Source organism: Mus caroli, chromosome 7, assembly GCF_900094665.2.
Source record: "Mus caroli chromosome 7, CAROLI_EIJ_v1.1, whole genome shotgun sequence".
In the NCBI taxonomy this organism is placed as follows: domain Eukaryota; kingdom Metazoa; phylum Chordata; class Mammalia; order Rodentia; family Muridae; genus Mus; species Mus caroli.
Genome location: NC_034576.1, coordinates 123,064,044 through 123,086,037, shown reverse-complemented (window position 1 = coordinate 123,086,037; position 21,994 = coordinate 123,064,044). Strand labels below are relative to the sequence as shown.

Below are 21,994 nucleotides of genomic sequence, written 5' to 3'. Positions count from 1 at the left end.
TCCCATTTCCCAAGTGTTGTTGTGGCATTAGGAATTGAACCTGGAGCCCATGCTTGCCACACAAGAACCCTTCCAACTAACCGTCATCCCTGCATCCCCTCAGTCTTTTGAAGTGAAATCTTGCCACATGTAGTCCAGACTGACCCCAAACTTGTGATCTTAGTGATTTAGCCTCTCCAGTGCTAGGATTACAGTATGTTCCACTACTTCCAGCTTTTGGGGGCGGGTGTTTGTTTATTTTAAATTCAGGCTCTCTTTCCTGACTACCAACCTACCTCTTCCTTCAGTTCAACTAACCAGCTTTCTATATGTTCTCTTCAGATATGTTTGCCACTCCACATTTAAAAACAAAGCTATCATAAATACTCTTATGAATCTTACACTTTATGGAACTTTATCTTAGTGATAACTATATTTTGTCACAGCCTCTATGACAAGATGGTTTCCAGTCTTCTAATATTACTGAAAAAGGAGTGAATGCATGCATACATACATACATACATAACATACATTTGGACATGCCTTAGAAGTGAAGGTGAGGGTCGGGTGGTGATGGTGGTGCACGCTTTTAATCCCAGCGCTTGAGAAGCAGAGGCAGGCGGATTTCTGAGTTCGAGGCCAGCCTGGTCTACAGAGTGAGCTCCAGGATAGCCAGGGGTACACAGAGAAACCCTGTCTCGAAAAACCAAAAAAAAAAAAAAGAAGAAGAAGAAGGAGGAGGAGGAGGAAGAGGAAGAAGAAGAGGAAGAGAAAGTGGTGAAGGTGAAAGGTAAGCGCTCTTTGGCATCACTTGACTGTCATACTTCTGGTCCCTCCACAGAAGGATGCCAGGTTTCCCACCGCCATATCAGTGAACTTTGAGAAAGGGTCTGGTGCTGTTGCTGAGGCTATCCAGTAAAGTTTACTATTGTTAAACTATTAGCAGGAAAATGGTGTTTTGCTGATAGCTTAGATTTCATTTGTTTTACTAATTAAGTTGTATATTGGAGATTTATATGTGCTTTTTGTTGGTAGCGGTGGATTGTTAGTTTTTTTAAAACAGGTCCTCGTGCGGCTGGTGAGATGGCTCAGTGGGTTAAGAGCACCCGACTGCTCTTCCAAAGGTCCAGAGTTCAAATCCCAGCAACCACATGGTGGCTCGCAACCATCCGTAACGAGATCTGGCGCCCTCTTCTGGAGTGTCTGAAGACAGCTACAGTGTACTTACTTATAATAAATAAATAAATCTTAAAAAAAAAAACCAAAAAAAACAGGTCCTCGTTTTGTAGCGTTGGCTGGCCTGGAACTTGATCTTATATACATAAGGTCCTCCTTATGGAGCCAGGCTGGCCTCTGCCTCCTAAAGTGTGTGCAACTGTTGGACAAGTGATACTCCTACTGTTAACCATTTGTATTTTCCTTTGTTAAAGAGCATTAGTATTTAGGAAGTTGAAGATTGCAAACATTTCCCTTGAATATCTTATTTTACTTTTAATGGCACTTGCCAAACACACTTATAACCTTGTTTCTTGATTAGTCTCTTCATTTGCCTTTTTTGTTTGATAGTTGTATCCATCTGAAGTTTAGTCTGTTCCCCACACACTGAAATGCCATTCGTGGATTTGAATTTATACTCTAGATCTGATTCCATGTGCCTATGTCGGTTTAATCACTATATATTTGGATACTTTTTGCCCTTTCAGTTATAAAAATATAACTGAAAGGGCAAATGAAGTTTCCTTCACAGAATTTTCTGGGTTTGCTTTGTGGTTTTGGTGGGGGTTGGCATGTTTATCTAAATTTGTCTAGTTCTTGAATGTAAGAACTTACGTATTGAGGTCAGGTTGTTTTTTGTTTTGTTTTAAAGATTTGTTTGTTGTTTGTAACTTTAGCTGTTCTAGAACTCAATTTGTAGACCAGGTTGGCCTCAGAGATTTGCCTGTCTGTTTCACCTGTGTGCTAGGATTAAAGGGGGCTGGAGAGATGGCTCAGTGGTTACGAGCACTGACTTCTGGAGGTCCTGAGTTCAAATCCCAGCAACCACATGATGACTCACAACCATCTGCAATGAGATCTGATGCCCTCTTTTGGAGTGTCTGAAGACAGCTACAGTGTACTTACATATAATAAATAAATAAATAAATAAATCTTTAAAATTTTTTTGAATAAATTTTATTTCTTTCAGGGTGGGAAGCAAGGTGCTATCGTGGAGGTCAGAGGACAACTTAGCAGGAGTTGGTTTTCTTCTCCCACCATGTGGGTTTGGGAGATTGAACCATTACCCACTCAGTCTCCATGATGCCAGATCAAGTGCTGTGTGCGTGTGTACGTACACAAAATACATGCACCGGTAAGTGAAGTGCCGAAAGCCAGAGTCATTGGATCCTCCTGGATCTGGAGTTACAAGCAATTGTAAACCATCCAAAATGGGGACTGAAACTTAACTCAGGCTCTTGGCAAGAGTGGCACGTACTCTCACCTGCTGAGCCAATTCTCTAGCCTCCATGACCCCTGGATTTTGACAGTTGCTGATAGGCCTTGATGTAATCTTGTTTGGACTGGAACTTCGTAGCTAGGTGTTCTGTAAACCCCATAAACTAGTCAGGTGGTGATGTCACACACCTTTAATCCCAGCACTTGGGAGGCAGAGGCAGGCGAATCTCTTAAGTTTGGTCTAGGACAGCCAGGGCTACACACAGAAACCCTGGCTCAAAAAAAAAAAAAAAAAAAAAAAAAAAAAAGAAAGAAAGAAAGAAAAAAAAAGCCAACTCTTGACTATTTAAAAAAATTTCACTTTCCTCATTTAGTTTCCCTGACTTAGCTGAACTTGGTATTTTATTTTGTTTTGCTGACTTTGAATTGACATTTATGGTCTGCTCTGGTGCTGTTTTATTGTTTCCCAAACTGTACTTGATCCTTGTGGCTATGTGTTCATGTATGTTTGAAGTAAAACTTGTTCCAGGTTCTTTAGACTATGTGGCAAAGTCACCCACCCACCTATCCAGTTCTAATGCAGCCATCTGCTTAGCAAGCTTGTTGGAGTCCTCAAAATGTCTGTTCCAGGTCAGTAGGTGCAGTCCATGGCCTCGGTTTAGGAGCCCGCTTTTGAAACCTGAGGATTTGCTTACGAATACAGTTGACTATGTGTGTAGAGTTGGGCTGGAAATTGGGTCCCTAAGAGTGGACCTCCAGCTAGCTAGGTACCCTGGGATAGGCACAGATCATAGAGCTACCTGGTACAATCTAGATACAGGGCTCATAGGGTTAGCCTGGATTAGCTAAGGTCAGACCAGTGCTAGGATTTACTGGAAACCTAGACCTTGGGTCTGCTTAGGTCTGGAGGTGCAGAGGAATAAAACGTAAGGGACACGCATGGCATTGGATAGGCTTGAAACATCTTTCTTGGTACCCATGGCTAGCCATGTGTTTGAAGCCTTAGGCAGTAGGAGCCTGTTACCTCCTTCCAGCCTAGCAAGGCTGGCAGTGACCATCTGCTGCTTAAGCGGAGCCACCTGTGGTGCTGCTACTCATCCCTCTCCTTTGATGTGCCACTACCTGCCTGAGGCCGAACCAAGCGGTTCTCCTCCAAGATTTTCTGGAGTTAGCACCACTAGAAGGCTGACCTATCTACTTCAAAGGAACTTTGCATGGCTAGGGATGGGCCTCCCCTCTTCTTTATAAAGCGTGTTTGCTGACATTAAAATTGAGCTTTGATCAGAATCTGGTTTGACTTAGCTCCATTATTTCTCCTGTCCGTCTAGTTCCTTTTCTTTCAGCTGAGTCTGCCAGCTCAGCCATACCCGTTCCTCCCGAGCTGTTGGACGGCCCCCAACAGGGGCCAAATGATGCTGGAGATGGGCCTGAATCATATAGGAACAGCCTGATTCTGGGGTTAAGCAATGGAATGAGTCACAGATCAGCTCTGATAGATCAGCACTGAGTATGAGTATTGGCTTTGGGATCCAAAGCCAAGGCCAATGCTCACTTCCCAGTTCTTCCTGTGAGTTTATTTTTCTACACAGACGGGTTAAAGAAGGTGTTATAATAATGTGTTCCTCCTTATTAAGTGTTTTATGTTGGCTATATGCGGGTTCTAAGATCTGTGGTTTCTTATGAAGTGTTTCTGCTTGTGGATTGTTAACCAAGTTGATGCTTCTGTTGAAGGAAGGAGATGAGAGCTGGAAAGGGCTGTTGTTGTCATCTCTGCTTCTCTTTAGCATCCCATTCTTCCTATCTTAAGTTCACAGAGCTTTTTGGATTCGGTGTTGTTTTTGTTTTTATCTAATGCATGGCCTTCCTCACTGAGACTGATCTGAGTAAGTTCTTCCTACATGGGCTCGGTTGCAGCTGTGCCAGCCCACATGAGGGCTTCCCCTTTCAAAGGGCAAAAGGATCCTAGGATATGGTAAGGACATATTCCTCACTGGTTTGGTAACTTTTAACTGAGTTAACAGTATGTTAACAGTTACCAAGAGCCACCCTATTAAATGATGTAATTAACAAATGTTCATTTGAGAGTTCATCCCTGATTGATGCTTTACTAAATTATACTAAAGTATCTGATATTTCTTGGAGAGAGGAGCACAGAGCATCATTTCAACCCAGCCAGTAGTGACTGTGCTGCATAGGATGGTCTATAGCAAAAAGTCTTAACTAGATGGTAAAAGTCAGATCTCACCCAGCCTACCTCACCTTTCCCCAATATGGTCTGGCATGTTCACCACAGCTCAAGTCTGGCAATTCAGCATGTCAATCATAGCTCGGCGGGGGTGGGGTTAACAAGTGTAAAATACCACATTCTGAAGACTTAGTTAAAAAAAACTTTATTACATTTTGATTTAAAATATTTGGGTCTGAAGTACATTAATATCTATTTTTAAAAACTATTTTAATGTAGCTCCCACAGAAGGAGTTTGCCGTGCTAGCTCACTTCCCATCCTTCTTTCCTTCCACTTCCGTGTCTGCAGCACAGCTAAGGCCACTCAGTCCCTCTGTGTGTGGTGGCCTGAGCAATGTGAGCAGACAGTCTTTCTATCAGACCAATCTTACAAGGTCAAGGTGAGCAACACATGGACGTGACCCAGTGTGATGGCCTCCTTCTCTCTTTAGTACTGAATGCTTTGAAAGCACAGAGGACATTTTCTTCCTGCAACTATTTGAGGACAGCAGCACCATGATGCCAGTTTAGTGTTAGCATTTATTTTAAAAATACACAAAATATATTTTTTTTTACATCAAAGTGATAACCTCGCTTACACACTGTTCCACACTTACCTGGTTCAGTTTGCACCTTTATGCAAACATTAGGAGAAGATAGAGTTGATCTAATGTTTTGCTATGGTTTGTGTAAACAGTTGAGACCGCTACAGAAAGCAGGCTGCTATAAAGGTAAAGTGGCCTCAGAAACCCAACAGTAAAATGTTCAATTTGGTTTAATAAAATTGGCAGAAGTCTTAGCAGAGAGAAACTCTAAGACTAATTATTGGCTTCTAGGCATTTTAAATATTAAAAACCTTAAGGTTCTCTTCATCTTGTAAACATAACTTTAACTATGTTGGCATTCATTTAAGAGGAAAATATTAAACCATGATTTTCATAATCCTGCCCATGTCAGTGTACACTCTCTTTATTATGAGAATGAAACCCAATAAGCAAAATACATCAGGAATTTCAAATTGTACTGCAGAGAAGGCCCGCTGGTCTCTGCTGGGAGCGATCTCACTTACGCTGACCCTGCCGGCCACTGGCTGAGTGTGAGCCCTCTGTCCTCTGGGCCAGCAGTGCCACAGGCCACCAGGTGGGCAGATCCTCTTCCTGTGTCTTGAGGCAAGTCGAGACTACCTGTGGCTCTGCCATCCTTCCCTGGGCTTGGACTCGTCGAGTTAGTGGTTTGCTACTATTGTCAGGATTGTACTGTCCCCTTAAGGTACCACATGCCACCACAGCTTACACAACAGTCCTAGAAATTAAGAAAACCGGGTAAGGGCAGATTTTAGCAGGAAAGATAGCTATTGTTATCACAACCTGATTTAAGATGTATTATATAGTTTGCTGTATAAACCGAAAACAAATACTTTTTAAGTTGTCCAAGACAAAGGGACTTAATAAGGCATATTACCTACATGAGGTAAGATGATAGGGAATGTGTCCGTGTCTTTCTGCGCTCCATTTCTACAAATGTACCACAGTTCAAAGGAGCAGTCAAAGTGTTTTCACATTAAGCAAACAGGACTCCTTTTTGTTGTTTTTTGATTTATGTTTTTTGGAGACAGGGTTTCTCTATGTAGCCCTGGCTGTCCTGGAACTCACTCTGTAGACCAGGCTGGCCTCAAACACAGAAATCCACCTGCCTCTGCCTCCTGAGTGCTGGGATTAAAGGTGTGTGCTACCACCGCCATGAAGTATTCCTTTTTTAAATTTTTATTTATTTATTTATTTATTTATTTATTTATTTTTGTTTTTCGAGACAGGGTTTCTCTGTATAGCCCTGGCTGTCCTGGAACTCACTCTGTAGACCAGGCTGGCCTCGAACTCAGAAATCCACCTGCCTCTCTCTGCCTCCCAAGTGCTGGGATTAAAGGCGTGCGCCACCACTGCCTGGCTCCCCCCTTTTTTTTTTTTTAAGATTGTACTGCAGTTAAACAAGTGGGTGCAAAATGCCCAGGACACAGGATTCTAGCTTAAGCCTGTCTTTTACTGGGCGAAGATAATGCACAGCTCCTCACGTCCACCCCAACTCTGTTGCATGCAAAGGCTCCCTCTCCTGCCAGTGTACCAATGCTAGTCATTACCAGTTGATGGCCATCAGACTGGTGGGCACTAGAGATAACCTGTCCTGACTTACTATGCACTATGCACACAGCAGGAATAAAGGTACCAGACACAAATCCCTTCCACACATGAGTGTCCTTAAAACAACAGGTCAAAGTCAAAGCCTGGAAGCTCTGGGCGAGGTCTTGTTCACAATGGACATACCTTTAGCACTTTATCCACCTCCTGTTTGCTTAGCTCTTCTCCACATTCTTGAGTCAGCCGAGACTGGATCAAGTTCCGACGTACTCGATAATTTTTGGAAAATATTTCAAGCAAAACCTGTCGATGCTTTAATTTAATTTAAAAAAAATAAAAAAGATTAGTATGAGAAATAGTATCCCAAATGTAAACTATTCCCAAACAAAAGACCCAAAATGATGGCCCTAGCCCTATCTTGCAGTGTCTAATTAAAAGCCTGTGGCTCAGCACTCCTGGTTAAAGATTAGCAAGATTGACTTATTTGTCACTATTCTAGACTACAGTGAAAGAACTCAGGAGGAGCAGTTTGGACATATAAGAAGAAAGCAAGCAGAAGCAGCCAGTTTATACTGGTTGGGGAAAAGGTGTCTAATTGGTTCAAAGTCTAGACACAAGCATAACAATGAATCCAGGAAACTGGAAAATGCACCAAACTCCACAAAGAAACTAAATAGCAGAGGATGAGACCTTCCCTAAACAGAAAGGAAGACTAAGAACTGACTGTAGGGTGACTCACACCTACACCCCTGCTGGGGAGGGAGGGCATCAGCAGGAGCTCAAGGCCAGTCAACGCTACTTCGAAAAATTCTCATCTCAAAAAATGGGAAAAGACGACATCTAGTAGGTTTAATAGCTCAAATTTCTGTAAGGATACAAAAAGGTAAAGAAATTTCTCAACCTACAGGATTCTCTAAGAGCCCAACTGTCTAGTAAATAAAGAATTCTTAATACATAGAAGTTCTATTAATGTAGAGAATAATATAAACTCTGCAGTTTGCAATTAAGGAGAACATGGCTTAAAGATCTCACAAGAAAATGTCACTGAATTTCAACTTTGAAATGATTAAGATACCCTCTTCCTACAGGGGAAATGATTTGTCCTGTAAAATTTTAGTTTTATGATTACCAGCAGTACTTGAGGGCAGAAAAAAAGAACTTTTGTCCCATCAGAGGCTAACATAAAGTGAGAGAAGCTGAGATTCTAAACCCAGGAAGGGCCAGGCACAAGGAGAGGCAGTGACATCACATTCCACAGGTGTAGGGCTGGTCTGCTGTGTTCACAAGAAGGGAGCCTGTGAACAGGTGAGATGGCCTAGCAATGAAGGTGCCTGAAGACCTGAGCTGGCTCTCTAGCTCACATGGTGAAGGAGAGGGAAGCATCAACTGCAGCATGAGCGCGTTCTGTGTGCTAGCATGAGGCAACTCCGCTCGGCTGCTAGCAGCTGCACAATCCATCGCCTCTGAGGAGCATGAGTGGGTCAGGCAGAACTAGAGTCAGCTTCCGCACAGTTCTTTAGGTTCTGTTTGATTTTAAATGAACTTATTTTTCTCCTTAGTGATCAGAGAAGCTAAATAGGAAAGCCTGAAGCTATCTTTCTTGGTCAAAAACAGGGTCACTTCAGGACTCGTATTCGAAGCTAGGCCCCACACCACTCCTGCTCTCAGCCTTCCTGTCCCCCTGGTAGGTAATAGTGAAACAGGCTTCAGCAGGACTCACTCCTGTCTCAACCTGACTGGCACTTCTGCTAAAAACAAAACACACACTTTAATCTTCGGAATCCAGGCAAGCTCATGATTTAAAGGCATCTGGACCTCAGCTCCCTCCCAGAGCTGTACTATACAAACACTGGAGCCAGGATCACAGGACAAAATAACCAAAATCCAGGTTTGAGACAGCTAATAAAAAAGCCTTTTGATTCCTGCTGTCAGGGACCACAGAGAACTCTCCTCTGCACATGGGTTTCCAAGCCTGCCTGGCATCTCTATCCCATGGAAGCTCTACAGAAGTCTCCTAGCGAGGCCACCATACTCCCGGAAACCAGTCACATTTCCAAAGGTGATTCTGTGTAATTTGGCAGACATCCAAGTTCTAGTTCAAACCACTGCCTGTCTTGGAGTGATTGAAAAATCTGACGTGTCCAACTGTACTCCAGTGCCCAGCTCCTAATGGCCTCAATCTTCCAGGACTCCCACTCTTGAGAAAGAAAGATGGAAGGGAAAAGCCCCTTACCTGGTCACTCATGTCTCCAGACTCCCAGAGGGCAAATACCTTCTGCTCATCAGGGGAAGCAGCAGTCTGTGGGGGAAACTGGCCCAAGCATGAGCTGGTCATTTCTCTGCCTTGTCAACCCCATGCTCTGCCCACTTCAACCCACCTAGCCCACTCACTGGCTCTGAGGAATCTGCAATGCCAGTGCACCAACAGGTGCTTGGGATGGCATCAGTGTGCTGCTGCTGCCTGGAGGCATCTACGTGGCAATGTTCTAAAGTCTCCCCTCCCTAGTATTCCTTAGGGCTTCTGCTCAGCTGTTTCCCACAAGCACAGCATAAGAAGAGTAGCTAAAACAAGATGTTGGCAGACTCCCAAGCCTTTTTTTGCAGCATGCTTCAGGGGCAACCAGAAGAGGATGACAGTCCTTGTGTCTGAAAAGGAGGTCAGGGGAGACGCCAGCACTGTGGCCTGCAGTCTCAATCCTACAGCTGATCCGTGCTCACTAACACATAAAGCCTGACAGAACCTGAGCCACGTCGAGCAAGGGATTGCCCTGCCCATTCGCCAAAAGGATAAGCATGTTCACTCTCTACAGGTCCTTAGCACAGAGGAGTGAAGCATGACTTAAACCTGGGTCTTTATGTCTACTCTCCATGACCTTTTTCTCTTGGACATGCTATGAAAATGGCCCTTCGGTCAAACTGCTCCACACAGGGCTGGGGTGTTCTCTAGATGCCAGCACTTCTGAGAGGAAGGAGCATGGCTAAGCAGGAAAGAGCACCACTTTCACAGAAGGTCCCTCATCCTCTGTCCATGTGGATGGCCTAGGCAATTTCTACTACCAGACTAGTATCCTTTTCTTGCCCAGTACATAGAAAAGCTGGCCTGCAGAATACCGGCCCCACCTGGGGTAGCCAGGAACCCAATCCCAGCATCTTATAAAAGTAAACCTCAGCAAGAAAATTTCAGCAATAGAGGTCACAGCGCCTCTTGTTTTGTTCCTTACGTACAGAAGCAAGGGCCTTGGCCTAAGCATCATCCTTGTGCTTGTGACCTTGCTGCTGCACATGGCATACTCCCTATATAAGCCAGCATAGCCACCTCCCCACAGTCCCTACCTGATTTGCTTCCTGGGCTGGCTAGAGCCTAGGAATGAGCCACACAGCTTCCCTCAGACTGTACCCAAACACTCCTTTCCACCAACAGCAACAGTCTCTAGCCCACTGTGGAGCCCACTCCACATGACTGAAGTAGAGGAGGCTCATCCACCACCCCCAAGCCTACTGCAGAGGCTAGAACTTATATGGTCAAATAGCCTGAAAGCCATGGCTTCCCTATGTGGGGAAGTGCTCATCTCATCTCTGCGAAAGCAGATTAGATAGAGCCTCCAGACTGAGGTTCAAATTCTAGCTGTACCACTCATATCCTAGAGACTAACTAAATACCAACCAGGTAAAGGACTTATATTTACTGAGGCGTTGATAGTGCCTAGGGCCCTATCAAGCTTACTTTCCTGTGGTAGAAAACCAACACACCCATTTCAGATGAGGACAGGGAGCCCTGAGACTCACATAGCCATCTAATGAACACAACATGTACCCTATCCACATGTAGGCTCACAGCTACTGTCCCTAAGGCAGACAGATGGAGCCAAGACACACAGATTTCTCCCCATGCTTGATTCCTAAGAAGGCGAAGGCCGCCCAGCTGTCCTCCTGAAGGGCTCTGACTGACCCTGTCCTGACAGACGCAGGTTTTACTTACAGGCACCAGTATCTGCTTGCAGCCAGCGGCCAGCACCGTATCCTGTAGCATTCGGTCTGAGACGCCACTGAAGAGTATATGGCCCGGGGGCAGGCCTGCCAGGTGCAGGTTGAAGAGGCGCTTGAGTTCGCTCAGCGTGAGCACAAACTGTCTCTGAAAGGTGGCTTCCACAAAAGCCTTCAGTTCACGGGCAACTGGGTTGCTGGCACAGCCTGGAACAGGGTGTCCATTTAGGCTGTCCCCACCCACTGCCCGCCCAGCAGGCAGCCCATTGGCCAACTTGGTGCTGAGGCAAGTGCTGGGTGCAGTGTCCATGGGCTCCTCTTCCTCAGCCTCCAGCTCAGCCCCATCCACTTCCTCCTCACTCAGGGGTTCCTCCTTGATCTGCACGCTGGGCAGGACTGTGGCTGCCCGCATCTGCTCCTTCCGTCGCTGCAGTTCACGCTCCAAGAAGGCATGGTTCTGCTGGGCCTTGGTTTTGGCTGTTTGGACCCGCTGTTCCCCAGAGACCAGACCAACAGGCGCTGTGTAGATAGACACTATGGTTCAGAACGGTACAGGTCCCAGGCAGACAAAGCATGGAGACAGAGAGCAAGGGACACCAGAAGGCAGCTCCTGAAGCAAGGAACCATGTGCTGTCTTCCGCTCTTCCTTGCTCAGGAGGAACTCTGCTATCTAACACTGAGGGGAGAAATCAAGTGGGCACAGAATTCCAGAGCCCTGCTGGAATTCCAGCAGCTCCTATAACACCACCTGCTGATCCAACAGGTCTCAGAATCCACTCTGCCCTCAAGGACACAGTGCCCTCCTGGGGTGGGAGTAGGGACCACTGAGGCTGTCCTGTTGGACAAGCAATAGGTTAACTTGATGGTGGGGTGGAGATAGAAGGAAGGTCAGCACAGAAAGGATGAACTTTGAAAATAGCATGGCCCTTTTCTGGGCCTGATCCCAAAAAGGGCCCCTTCTGGGCCAGGGACCAAGCTGGAAGCCTACCCAGCCTTGAAGCCACACACACCTGATTGTCCATCCGGCTTCTTTGGCATCGTTTCTTTTACGAGATTATAGACTTTTTCTAATCTGAAAAAAAGAACAAACCCTTTAAACTCTAACCTATACGTTGTATCGCCTCATCACAGAACAAGCCCCCAAGCCCAGGGCATTGGGTCACCAAAACCCTCTGCACACAGGGTTCTGCCAGGCCTTCTCCCATGCAAGCCCTCTGTGCACGCAAGCCCCTAGCCAGAGCCCAGGGGCAGTGTAAAGAGAATGACAATCCTGTTTTTCTCGCTAGACTAAGTGCCCTTCTTTCTCCTCTCTAGCCCTCAGAATAAAGCAGACAAGCCAAGGGTATGGCTGCATCAGCCTGTGGTGCGAAGACGTGGGGATATTTAATGATCATCTTTGTGGAAAGCAGTGCACACAGCCCCACCCCAAGTGTCCCTCACTGCCTAGAGGCAGCCCAAGTGTGCTGCTCCTGGGAGGCAGGGCCAGGGCCACCTACTACACCCCTCATGCTGCCCCACAAGCCCTTACTTGGCCTGGATGCCCGACCACAGCATGTGCTGCCGCTGGACCACATCTGGATGCTTCTTGATAAACTCCAGGTCGTAAGGCAGTAAGAACTCCCAGCCTTTGTTGATTCTCACTACAGCCATGTGCTCCAGAAAGTCCTTCACATCCTCAGCGCAGAGCTGCGGGGAGGAGGAGTGTGAGGCACCGCCAGCCCCAAGCTCCCTCCTATAGCGAGCCCTGAGGTCATGAAGAACACCACTTACTTTGGTCACTGCTGCCACCTCCTTTCTTACCACCCATCGGCTCTGTGTGAACTTCCACATCTGAGGAAGAAAGGCATCATGTTCTAGGAGGCAGCAACAGGCCTGTAAGAGGCCTAGGCAAAGGTACAGACAAAGCTCAGAGCCTGGGCAGCAGCCCAAAGTGGGACTTCTGCCCCACTCTTCTTAGTATGTGCCTTGGGTAGCCTCTACACCTGAGCCACCTTCAGCCTTTGCAGATGTCACAGATGTGTTCTCTCCTCCAAGAAGGCTGGGCTGCCTCATTCAATCCAAAACAAAGTATTCAGTGGACGAGGCCTTGGCCATCTGGTTCATTCTTGCATCCCCAGGGCCTCCTGAGAGCATCGTGAGAATTCAGCACCAAGGTGCTGCCCTATGCATGAAGACATTCCACTGTGGCAGCAACTGGTAGTTGGCATGGCTTCCCAGAGGCTCCAGCTCCCACAGCTCTTGCTGCCTCATTAGCTGTCATGTCCCTGACCTACCTCACAGGAATACTCTCGAGAGGGGAAGTATTCTCAGTATTCACTGAGAGTCAAGAGGAAAGGATGGCTAGCTGTTATCTATAGTAACACTTCGTATACACTTGTGGGCTCCAACCCAACGGTATGCGACCACTAGAGAAGCAGCCAAAGCCAAGGGCACTTGGCATGAGTGAATGAGGCCGGGTGGGAGCTGCACTCCTATGCCCCAGGTCAGACTACGGAGGCCCCTCAACACAGACTTCCCCAAAAGCTAAGAATACCTAGTCAGAAGAGCAAACACAGCTGTCCTCTAACAATCTAAGGATTGCTTCCCTTTAGGACAAGCCTGTGCAGGGCACAAGGGCCCACATGAACAGCTCTAAGCAGCCACATTTCAGCAAATTCAATGTGTAAATGCCAAGGGTTAGAGGGTATTGCAGATTCCAGAGACTTGAGCTTAAAGACCCTGGGAGGGACTTCAGTTCTGGATATAAAACAGGGCAGGGTGAGAGAAAGGAAGGATGAATTAACTCAGAAGTCATAAACCCCAGAAAAGTAGCAAGGAATAAGTGCAAGACTATAGTGAAAGGAAACTATTGGTGCCATCCAAAGCAGGAGCTGGGCAGGGCTCTGGACCCAATGCTATCAGACTGTCAATCATTCATGACACCTGAAAACCCAACTTAAGTCTGCAGCCAAGGTGAGCTTTGTAATACACCACTCAACCACATGAACCCCACACACAGGTTGAGCCAGCAGGGTCTTTATCAACCCAGAATGCCCAGAGGACAAAAGAGCACCAGCTGGAGTCCCACAGTGAGCTCCCTGCTGGAGCTCACTGCCTGCTTTGGATTCTCTCCCTCCACCCTGGACCCTGTGGCCAGAGCCTAGATACTCACAACAAAGTCTCGGCCCCTGCAGAGCACCTCAGCAGGCATGCCGCTGTGAGGGCTGGAAGAATCCTTGGGATACAGGATGTCACTGGCAAACAAGTAGACGTAGCTGGTCAGTCCCTGTCTATGGTCCCACCACCCCCACATCCTACTTTAGAAGCCCAGGGCTTACAGCCTGAGCCAATCCAGGTCACATCCTTTCATAGGCAACAGGCCTGCGTCTGTAGGCCCAGGAAGTCATGGGAACAAACACATCAACTCCGCAACCCCTTCCCAACAAACACATCACAGACTGGCCTAACCCCAGGGAGGAGTTAGGGGCTCACAGTCACACACACACAAGCTTGGAACCTCAAGGAGCCCAGGGCTCTTGAGAAGACTGACCTCACAAGTCACATGTTTGTGGCTTTAAGAGAAACTAGTGCTGAAGTCAGTTAAAAGGCCTTTCCTGCCTGCCTAAATGGATATGTGTTAGCTGTCAAAGGCCGGACCTGACTCCCCTAGAACATGAAAGAATAAAGACTGTGCCCGGGGCCCAGAGGTTCTCAGCGTAGAGGCCTGGAGGCACACGGACAGACAGTCCCTACTATGTGACTCTCACACTTCCTCCAGCCACAGCCCTAGGGTCAGCTTATTACGGCTTCTCTGCTGGAGGTCTTCCCTTCATACCTGCCAGTCCTGAGCAACTCATACTCCAAGGTTAAACTCCATGGGTATAGACCTGGCAAAGTGTTCTTGGCTGTCACATGGAGAAAGAACCCATTGTCAACTAAACCTAGTCAGACACGTGTTGTGGGCCCCTATGCTTTAAGGACAGCGAGAACACTCAATGGTGGCACACACAGCACAGAACATGTAAGTAAGACATATTTGAATCAAGCTGAGTTTAGACACAAAGATAGATCTGGCTGGAAAGATTATGACTCACACCCAGTAGCCTCAACGCCCAAGAAAAGGCTTACAGAAATCCTTGCAATATGTAGGACACCCAAGCTGATAAGCCATACTTCAATAGCTAGGCCTCCCAAGACAAAAACAGCACAGGCAGAAGCCAGGCTGAGTCTCAGAGCTCAAACACGGCTCTGTAGGTGCCTTGGGAGATATACACAAGTCCTGGGCCTCTTTTGGTTAGTGTCTTCAGGAGAGTGTGATGCAACAGCCCTTCCTGACTTTACAGTGTAAATACAAATAATACTCACCCTCACATTTAACAAGCAATGTGCCATGACAAACTTCTTCCATAAAGAAAACTGGATAATCCAACAGCAAGATATATTTACCAGTAAATGGCACCACCATGTAAGAGGAATACACTTTACCATCAGGATGGCAATCAAATGAAGGGCTTAATGAAATGAAATGTTTTGAATTTTAGAGCTATTTTATATTGTTCATACTACACTGTTCAAAGCCTGGAGTTAATGTATTAACTATAACACCATTTCATTATAATTAAAGTATGCATTTACTGGGGTTGGTTTAGTGTGTTCCAGGCATTATACGATGATCTAAGAACATAAGGAAGTAACAGCACAGACTATCTCTACTCCCTCAGAACTGATGATCTGATGGAAAAACCAGAGAAAGAAGGCTACTGAAACTAAGCCACAAAATCATGACCTGAACCCCCACAGGCAACATTAAAAAGCAAACTAAATGTAGACACTTCTTTTTTCTTTCTTTTTTTTTTTTTTTTTTNTTTTCGAGACAGGGTTTCTCTGTGTAGCCTTGGCTGTCCTGGGACTCACTCTGTAGACCAGGCTGGCCTCGAACTCAGAAATCCACCTGCCTCTGCCTACATAGACACTTCTTAACATAACAGTGGAAAGCCAGAACAAAGAGAAAGGCTTCAAAGCAACCAGAGGAGGACAAAGATTACCACCAAAGCACAAGAATCAGGCATAACACACAAGTCAGGCTGGGGAGACAGCTCACAGGATGAAGCACTTGCTGCCCAAGGGTGAGGACCGCAGTATGACAGCTCAGCAGTCCAGAGCACATGCTGCTCAACAGAGGACCCGAGTCTGATTCCCAGTCCCCACTACAGAGGGATCTGACTCCTCTGGCCTCCAAGGGCACCTATACTCACCTACAACTACCCACAGACATATACTCAAAACTCACGCAGCCACCTAGAATCCCCAGATACCCACAGCAGACTGGCTAAACTAATGAAGATGGGGGAAACTCCAGGTTCAGCAAGAAATCCTGCTTCAGTAAAGGAGAAAGACACTTGACATCAACACTGGGCCTCAACACACATATTCCCATACATCTATGTACAGCACACACAGAGAAAATACATGAATGCATGAAGAAAGAACTATCCCTAACTTAAAAGCTGAGGAAAGCTATTACTGCAGATCTGTATTAAATACTATAGCACTCTTTGGGAAGACTCAAATGATTCCTGATGGGAATTCAGATGTACACTGGAATAGAAAGGCAATACAAAAGGCAGACATGTGAGTAAGCCTAAGAACACTGGCTGGATAAAGTCTTATGGGCCTGAAAATATAGACACGATTGAAATATACATGTGGGAGGTGAACAGCTAAAATATTCTAAGATTTTGAGCTGTCTTGGAAGAAAGTAAAAAGCAACTGACATGCAGCAGAGCATGCCAAAACTGTAGGGAACCAATAGAGTTCAGAAACTAACTCCCAAATTAGTATAAAAAAATGGAACAGTCCTGGAAGAGGTAAAACGCAACCAGGCAGAACATCAACAACGTCATTCGATTCAGACTCCCAAGCAGCTTACCTTTTTACCACCCAGTTTCCTTGGACTAACATCGCCACCTTCTGGATGCCACGTAGAACAGCCACAGAGTCCACAGAGGGGCCCAGGAGGCTCATGAGATTAGCGAAAGGCATGACTTTCACTGAGGTGGAAAGACAAAAGACACAACTCACTAGGTAAAGTGCGAGACATGACCCTTCTCTCTTCCCCAGCAAATGTTTCTAGAGCATTAAGATCCCAGACCCTACAACTCCTAGTAACGTGAATAATTGCAATGGCACCAGCAGTCACCACAGCAGTGGCCGAATGTTATGGCCTGGCCTCTTGCCTTTCACAGAACAAATGCCAGGATCTATGTGGAAATCTAAGGAGTACAGAAGATTCTGTCACTATTAGGCCCAGAGAGAGTTGAACCCCCCACCCCCCACATTCCAGCTGGTTGGAAAAAGCAGAGCCAGGATTTGAACTCAGGTCACTTGTAATGCCTCTGGAACTCAGGGCAAAACCTGGGAAAAGCCCCGAGTCCAGAGTCCTCTATAGAAGCCTGGAGAGGCAGGGAGCCCCTAGTTGTTTGTATCTAGGCCTAAAGCCTTCTTAGAGGAGCCTAGAGTTTGGAACTCAGCCCCCAAAAGTTCTGCACCTCCACCTGAGAAAAAAAGGAGCAAGTCCTTATTGAGTAGAGGCCAGTGAGGCACTAAGACAGAGTCCTACCTGACATCCCTTGTAAAACTGTACTTGGCCCCATCAGTGTCCAGGAACCCACACTACTCTTTTAAAGACAGACCAAAGCTCAAATTGACCTGCCCAGGCTCCTGCAGCAGGGAGCTGGCCAGAACAGCTCAAAAGCCCATCTTAAAGACCAGTACCACTGGGTGACACGACTCAGTGGTGCATTACTGATCTGCCCAGACAAGAATGGAGCTGCCAAACTGGGCAGACTCTGGGGAACAGGGGCTTTGGCCCTGGAGGCAGAGAGCAGAGCTCACCGTTCTTCATCAGGACCTTAATCTGATCAGCCAGGGGCAACGTACGCAGCTGGGCCATGGATAGGACATTGCTGGGAGCCACAGGCTTGTCCCTGTTAGAAGCAGAGTTGAGTTAGGAGGCCAGTGGGAGATAGTGGGAGACAGTGGAGGGTGGACACAAGAGCCCCTTACTCACTTCTCCTCCTCTGGGCTGGGTGGCATGAGCATCATGAGGTATTCACTGTAAGGAGAGGGAGGGAGGGGTGTCAGAGGCTCTGTGGACTCTGCCTCACCCATGAATGTAAGCACAGACCACAGCCAGGTTGAACCCTGGGGTGGTGTAAGCAAATATCCAGCCTCCCCATCCCCAGTAGTCCTAGTAGCTCCTGGACAAGCCTCACAGAACATGAGGATCATCTATGCCAGGTCACCCTCCTGGGACTTCTCTAGGAACAGTGTCCCCCCTTCCGCCTGCCTACAAAAAACAGGGGCCACAGTCCCAACAGAGATTTTCCCAGAACCTCTAGCCAGCACCAGTTAGTCCCACCTGGGTGACTTGACGAGCTCCGTGTTCTCTACCCCGCTGGATCCCTGACACAGCAGGTACTGGCGCTCATGCTCTGAGCGGCTATCCTGTGAAGAAAGGGCAGGACAGATCACCTACCGCTCCAGCCACTACCCTGCTCCAAGGCTCTCCACAGACCTATATGTAGCGTCCTAAGCACAACACCCACAAATCCTCTGCAATGTGGTCTCAACCACCCACCCACCCTGGCTTTAGGATCCCAGCTCTAGTATTCCATCTACAGTGCAGAAACCCCAGCAAAAACTAAAATCAAGCTAGCCTTCACCAAGCACCCACCATGTGTCAGGCTCTGTACCAATGCTCATTAACACACTAACGGTACAAGGGCCCTAACTATCTCTGTTTCACAGAGAAGTATAAGGGCTCTTACTATCCCTGTTTCACAGATAAGGAAACTGAGACTAAGAAAGAAAAGGCAGCCAGGCAGTGGTGGCACATGCCTTTAATCCCAGCACTTGGGAGGCAGAGGCAGGTGGATTTCCGAGTTCGAGGCCAGCCTAGTCTACAGAGTGAGCTCCAGGACAGCAAAGGCTACACAGAGAAACCCTGTCTCGAAAAAAAAAAAAAAACAAAGGAAGAAAATGCATTTTCCCAAGGTCACACAGGAAGAAACTATAGGGTAGCTGCAAGTCTGACCCTGAACCTAAGGCTCTCCTGATGCTAATTTTTCCTGGAAGGTTCCGGTTGGTCCTTCCCCCAAAGATCAGGGAGTTCTAATCCAGACACCTGGGAGCCAATGTCCAATTGTTTTCTTTACTGAGTGTAGCATCAGATAACAGGCTGCAAAGCCCTGGAGCCCAAATATATTCAAAACTCACCCTGGATAGGTGGGCAGTAGCCAGAGTATGTGACACAGTAGATTCTCCAGTGGGACCCCAGATGAAGTGTCTAGCTTGCAGTCACCATCCAGGGTACATCAAAAACTCTAACCAAATACCACCCCTACTGCACCTACAGCTTAGGGGGCTAAGCCTCTAACTGGAACAGGAGCTCTCTGCTTCCCACTCTTTATGACACCTGCTAAGTGAGATATGGCAAGAAGCAAACTGCTCACACAATGAGATGCTCTCTAGGGTATAGCAAAGTGGCCATAGACAGGGTGAGCTAAAAGTGAGATAAGCGGCTCTTGGGCATCAGGGCTCTTCCCCCAGATCCTGCGCTGGCTCACCCTCATGCCATAGTAGTGCAGGTGGACCCAGGGTTCTTCTGCATGCTTCTTCTGCAAGAACTCATAGGACTGCACGCGGCGCTGGCGAGCCTGCTCCGACTCTGGCCTGGAGAACCGTACCTGCAAAGAAGAGAGAGGTCACACCCCACATCTGTGGCCCCCAGAGATCTTACCAAACCATTGAACCCCCTTCCACTTTGCTTTTGGAATTCAGCCTCTGGGATGCTAATGCAAACTGGGAGTGGTATTTTCTTGCTTCTGTCTGCCCTGGCCAAGGCTTTCCAGCTGGGCCACATGGGTGCTAACACATATCTTTTCAGATGAAGGTATTTACCCACAAAGGTCCGGGAGGTTTTAATGGCTAGCCAACCCACTGCTGAGAACAGGACAACCTCTGAAGCCTGAGCTCTGTTACATCACTTCAGAAGAGGACAGTCTACCAGGATGTGCAAACTCTATAGTCATTTCTGTGCCAGCTGGGACATTACTGCGCACCATTTTCTTTCAATGGTTATTGTAAACTACATATACATAAACAGGAGGGACCTCATACATCCTGAGTGGAAGACTAATATTCTATCTAAATCTTCCAAAGTCACACTTGTTGGTAAGGTAACCACTCTTTAGAAACACAGAATCACAAAGGTAATTAACATGAGATTTTTTGAGCCTCTGTGACTTCACAGGGGATCCTGGGCTGTACCTTCCTGTTTCCAGGCAATTCCGGCCACACCCCAGGATACCAGCAACTATACAGAACCAGGCTATCCCAGTTTCAACAGCTGGGCGGGGGTAGTTATTCCCTCCAGGCAGCAGACTGGGGGGCGCAGGGGTCAACAATACTCTGCATCTGTTGCTCCCATGGATGGGGAAGTCCTTTCTGCTCGGACCCTGCTTTTTCCATACATGCTGTTCCCTCCTGCCCAGGGCCAGAGCTCACCGTGATCTGCTTAACGTCTTCTTCTGCCTCGTCCTGAGAAGAATCCCCTGCTGCAAAGCAAGCTGTCAGTACAGTCTCTACTGGGACTGCCCATTCTGCCTCAACATAACCCTCCCTCAAGAAAGCCAAGCAAGGGGCCCTGCTCTCAACTGGAGCAGTTTAATCCTCAGGTGATGTCTGGCCATCTGTGGGGACATTTTTTGGTTGTCCCAGATGTGGTATTTAGTAGGCAGGGGCCTGGCATGTCAGTAAGAATCCCACTATCTGATCTCTGTCAAGTGCTCACGTGAGCTCATTCAGACCACAGGCTGTCAGCAGGCTCACCCTCATTGGCTGCCTCCCTCTCTCGGTGCTTGGCATCTGCCTTATCAAGGTAGGAGAAGCTGGGCCGAAGCTGTAGGATGCCATGTAAAGGTGTCAGGTGGAGCTCACCTGGCAAAAGAAGAAGGGTTTGAACATGCCTCTACAACCCAAAGCCGACATACCCAACTTGCTCAAAGGAAACACCAAGTCCCCCAGAAGGCCTACACTCACTGTTACAGCACCAATCCAACTCCAATTCCAATTTAGCCTCTTCAGGAGACCAGGTCAGGAGCTGTTTCCAACTAGACACACTAAGTACGCGCAGAGCAGGAGCCTGACTCTGCTCAAGACTACTTCCCTTTCTACACTCTCTGCCCATGTCATGTCTCCAACCCTCATGCCTACTGCTCCCTCTATCCACAATGCACAACTCACCCACTCTTCCCTCTGGGTCTCTGCTATACTGCTGTTGCCAGACCCTACCAGACTCCATTAGAGGACAGCATGGCCTTTACCTAATATGTCTCTGGCTGCAAGGATTATAGCTTCCTGGGCTGGAGAGATGGATCAGCAGTTAAGAGCACTTACTGCTCTTCAAGAGGACCCACATCTGATTCCTAGCACAAACACGGCCACTCACAAGCACTCCTAACTCCAATTCTGGACTCCGCAGGTACCAGGCATGCAAACAGCGCGCACGCACATGCGCACATGCACGCATGCACACACGCAGACAAAACAGTCATACATAATAAATCTAACAACAGACAGCAGGCAGTGGTGGTGCACACTTTTAATCCCAGTACTTGGGAGGCAGAGGCAGAGGCAGAGGCAGGTTAATCTCTGAGTTTGAGGCCGCTCTAGTCTACAGAGTGAATTCCAAGACAGCCAGGACTACAGAAAACTCCTATCTCAAAAAAAAAGGGGTGGGGGGTAGGAGGGTGGGTAGTGTTGCAGCATTGAGCTGTAGTTCAGAACAAGACTAGTTATGGGACAACAACAGGATTCTTTTGAGACAGAATCTCCCTACATGGCCTTAGAAGTCCTGGAACTTACCATGTAATATACCAGATGAGTGCTGGGATTAAAGGTGAGCACTAGTGATACAACTTTTGAATGTTTCCTCTATTCTCAGAGCTTGTCATTCGTTGCTTTGTAAAGTCCAAGTGCTGAATGCAGTAAGTACTTTGAGCATCCAACAGATGTGCGGAGTGGGCTCCGACACACTAGACACCCCCATCTGAAGCACACAGCTTGATATACACTAATATAGTCTCAAAATTGTGGCAACTATGCCACTCTCAACTTTGGCACATCTTCAACACCCCCAAAAGAACCTGTACTTCCCAAGATCACCTTCTTCTGCCCTTGGGGATATAGTAGAATGGTTAGT

At 47.2% G+C, this 21,994-nt stretch overlaps 1 protein-coding gene across 2 annotated transcripts in view; it reads right to left on the bottom strand.

The window, feature by feature from the left end:
- Positions 1-4,817: 4,817 nt before the first annotated feature.
- The window catches only part of Polr3e (RNA polymerase III subunit E), a 28,890-nt gene continuing 11,713 nt past the window's right edge, over positions 4,818-21,994 (bottom strand). The window contains exons 7-21 of one of the 2 annotated variants that reach the window (XM_021165937.2): positions 20,623-20,730; positions 20,299-20,348; positions 19,359-19,478; positions 18,152-18,237; positions 17,801-17,845; positions 17,626-17,717; positions 16,661-16,781; positions 13,904-13,985; positions 12,523-12,582; positions 12,281-12,438; positions 11,763-11,824; positions 10,748-11,271; positions 9,002-9,079; positions 6,955-7,080; positions 4,818-5,938 (exon numbers count right to left, since the gene is read on the bottom strand). In XM_021165937.2, coding sequence (XP_021021596.1) covers positions 5,882-5,938; positions 6,955-7,080; positions 9,002-9,079; positions 10,748-11,271; positions 11,763-11,824; positions 12,281-12,438; positions 12,523-12,582; positions 13,904-13,985; positions 16,661-16,781; positions 17,626-17,717; positions 17,801-17,845; positions 18,152-18,237; positions 19,359-19,478; positions 20,299-20,348; positions 20,623-20,730 — 1,769 coding nt within the window. In that variant the 3' untranslated portion in view covers positions 4,818-5,881. The remainder of the gene's footprint in view (positions 5,939-6,954; positions 7,081-9,001; positions 9,080-10,747; positions 11,272-11,762; positions 11,825-12,280; positions 12,439-12,522; positions 12,583-13,903; positions 13,986-16,660; positions 16,782-17,625; positions 17,718-17,800; positions 17,846-18,151; positions 18,238-19,358; positions 19,479-20,298; positions 20,349-20,622; positions 20,731-21,994) is intronic. The other variant, XM_021165936.2, reaches the window with a different exon arrangement.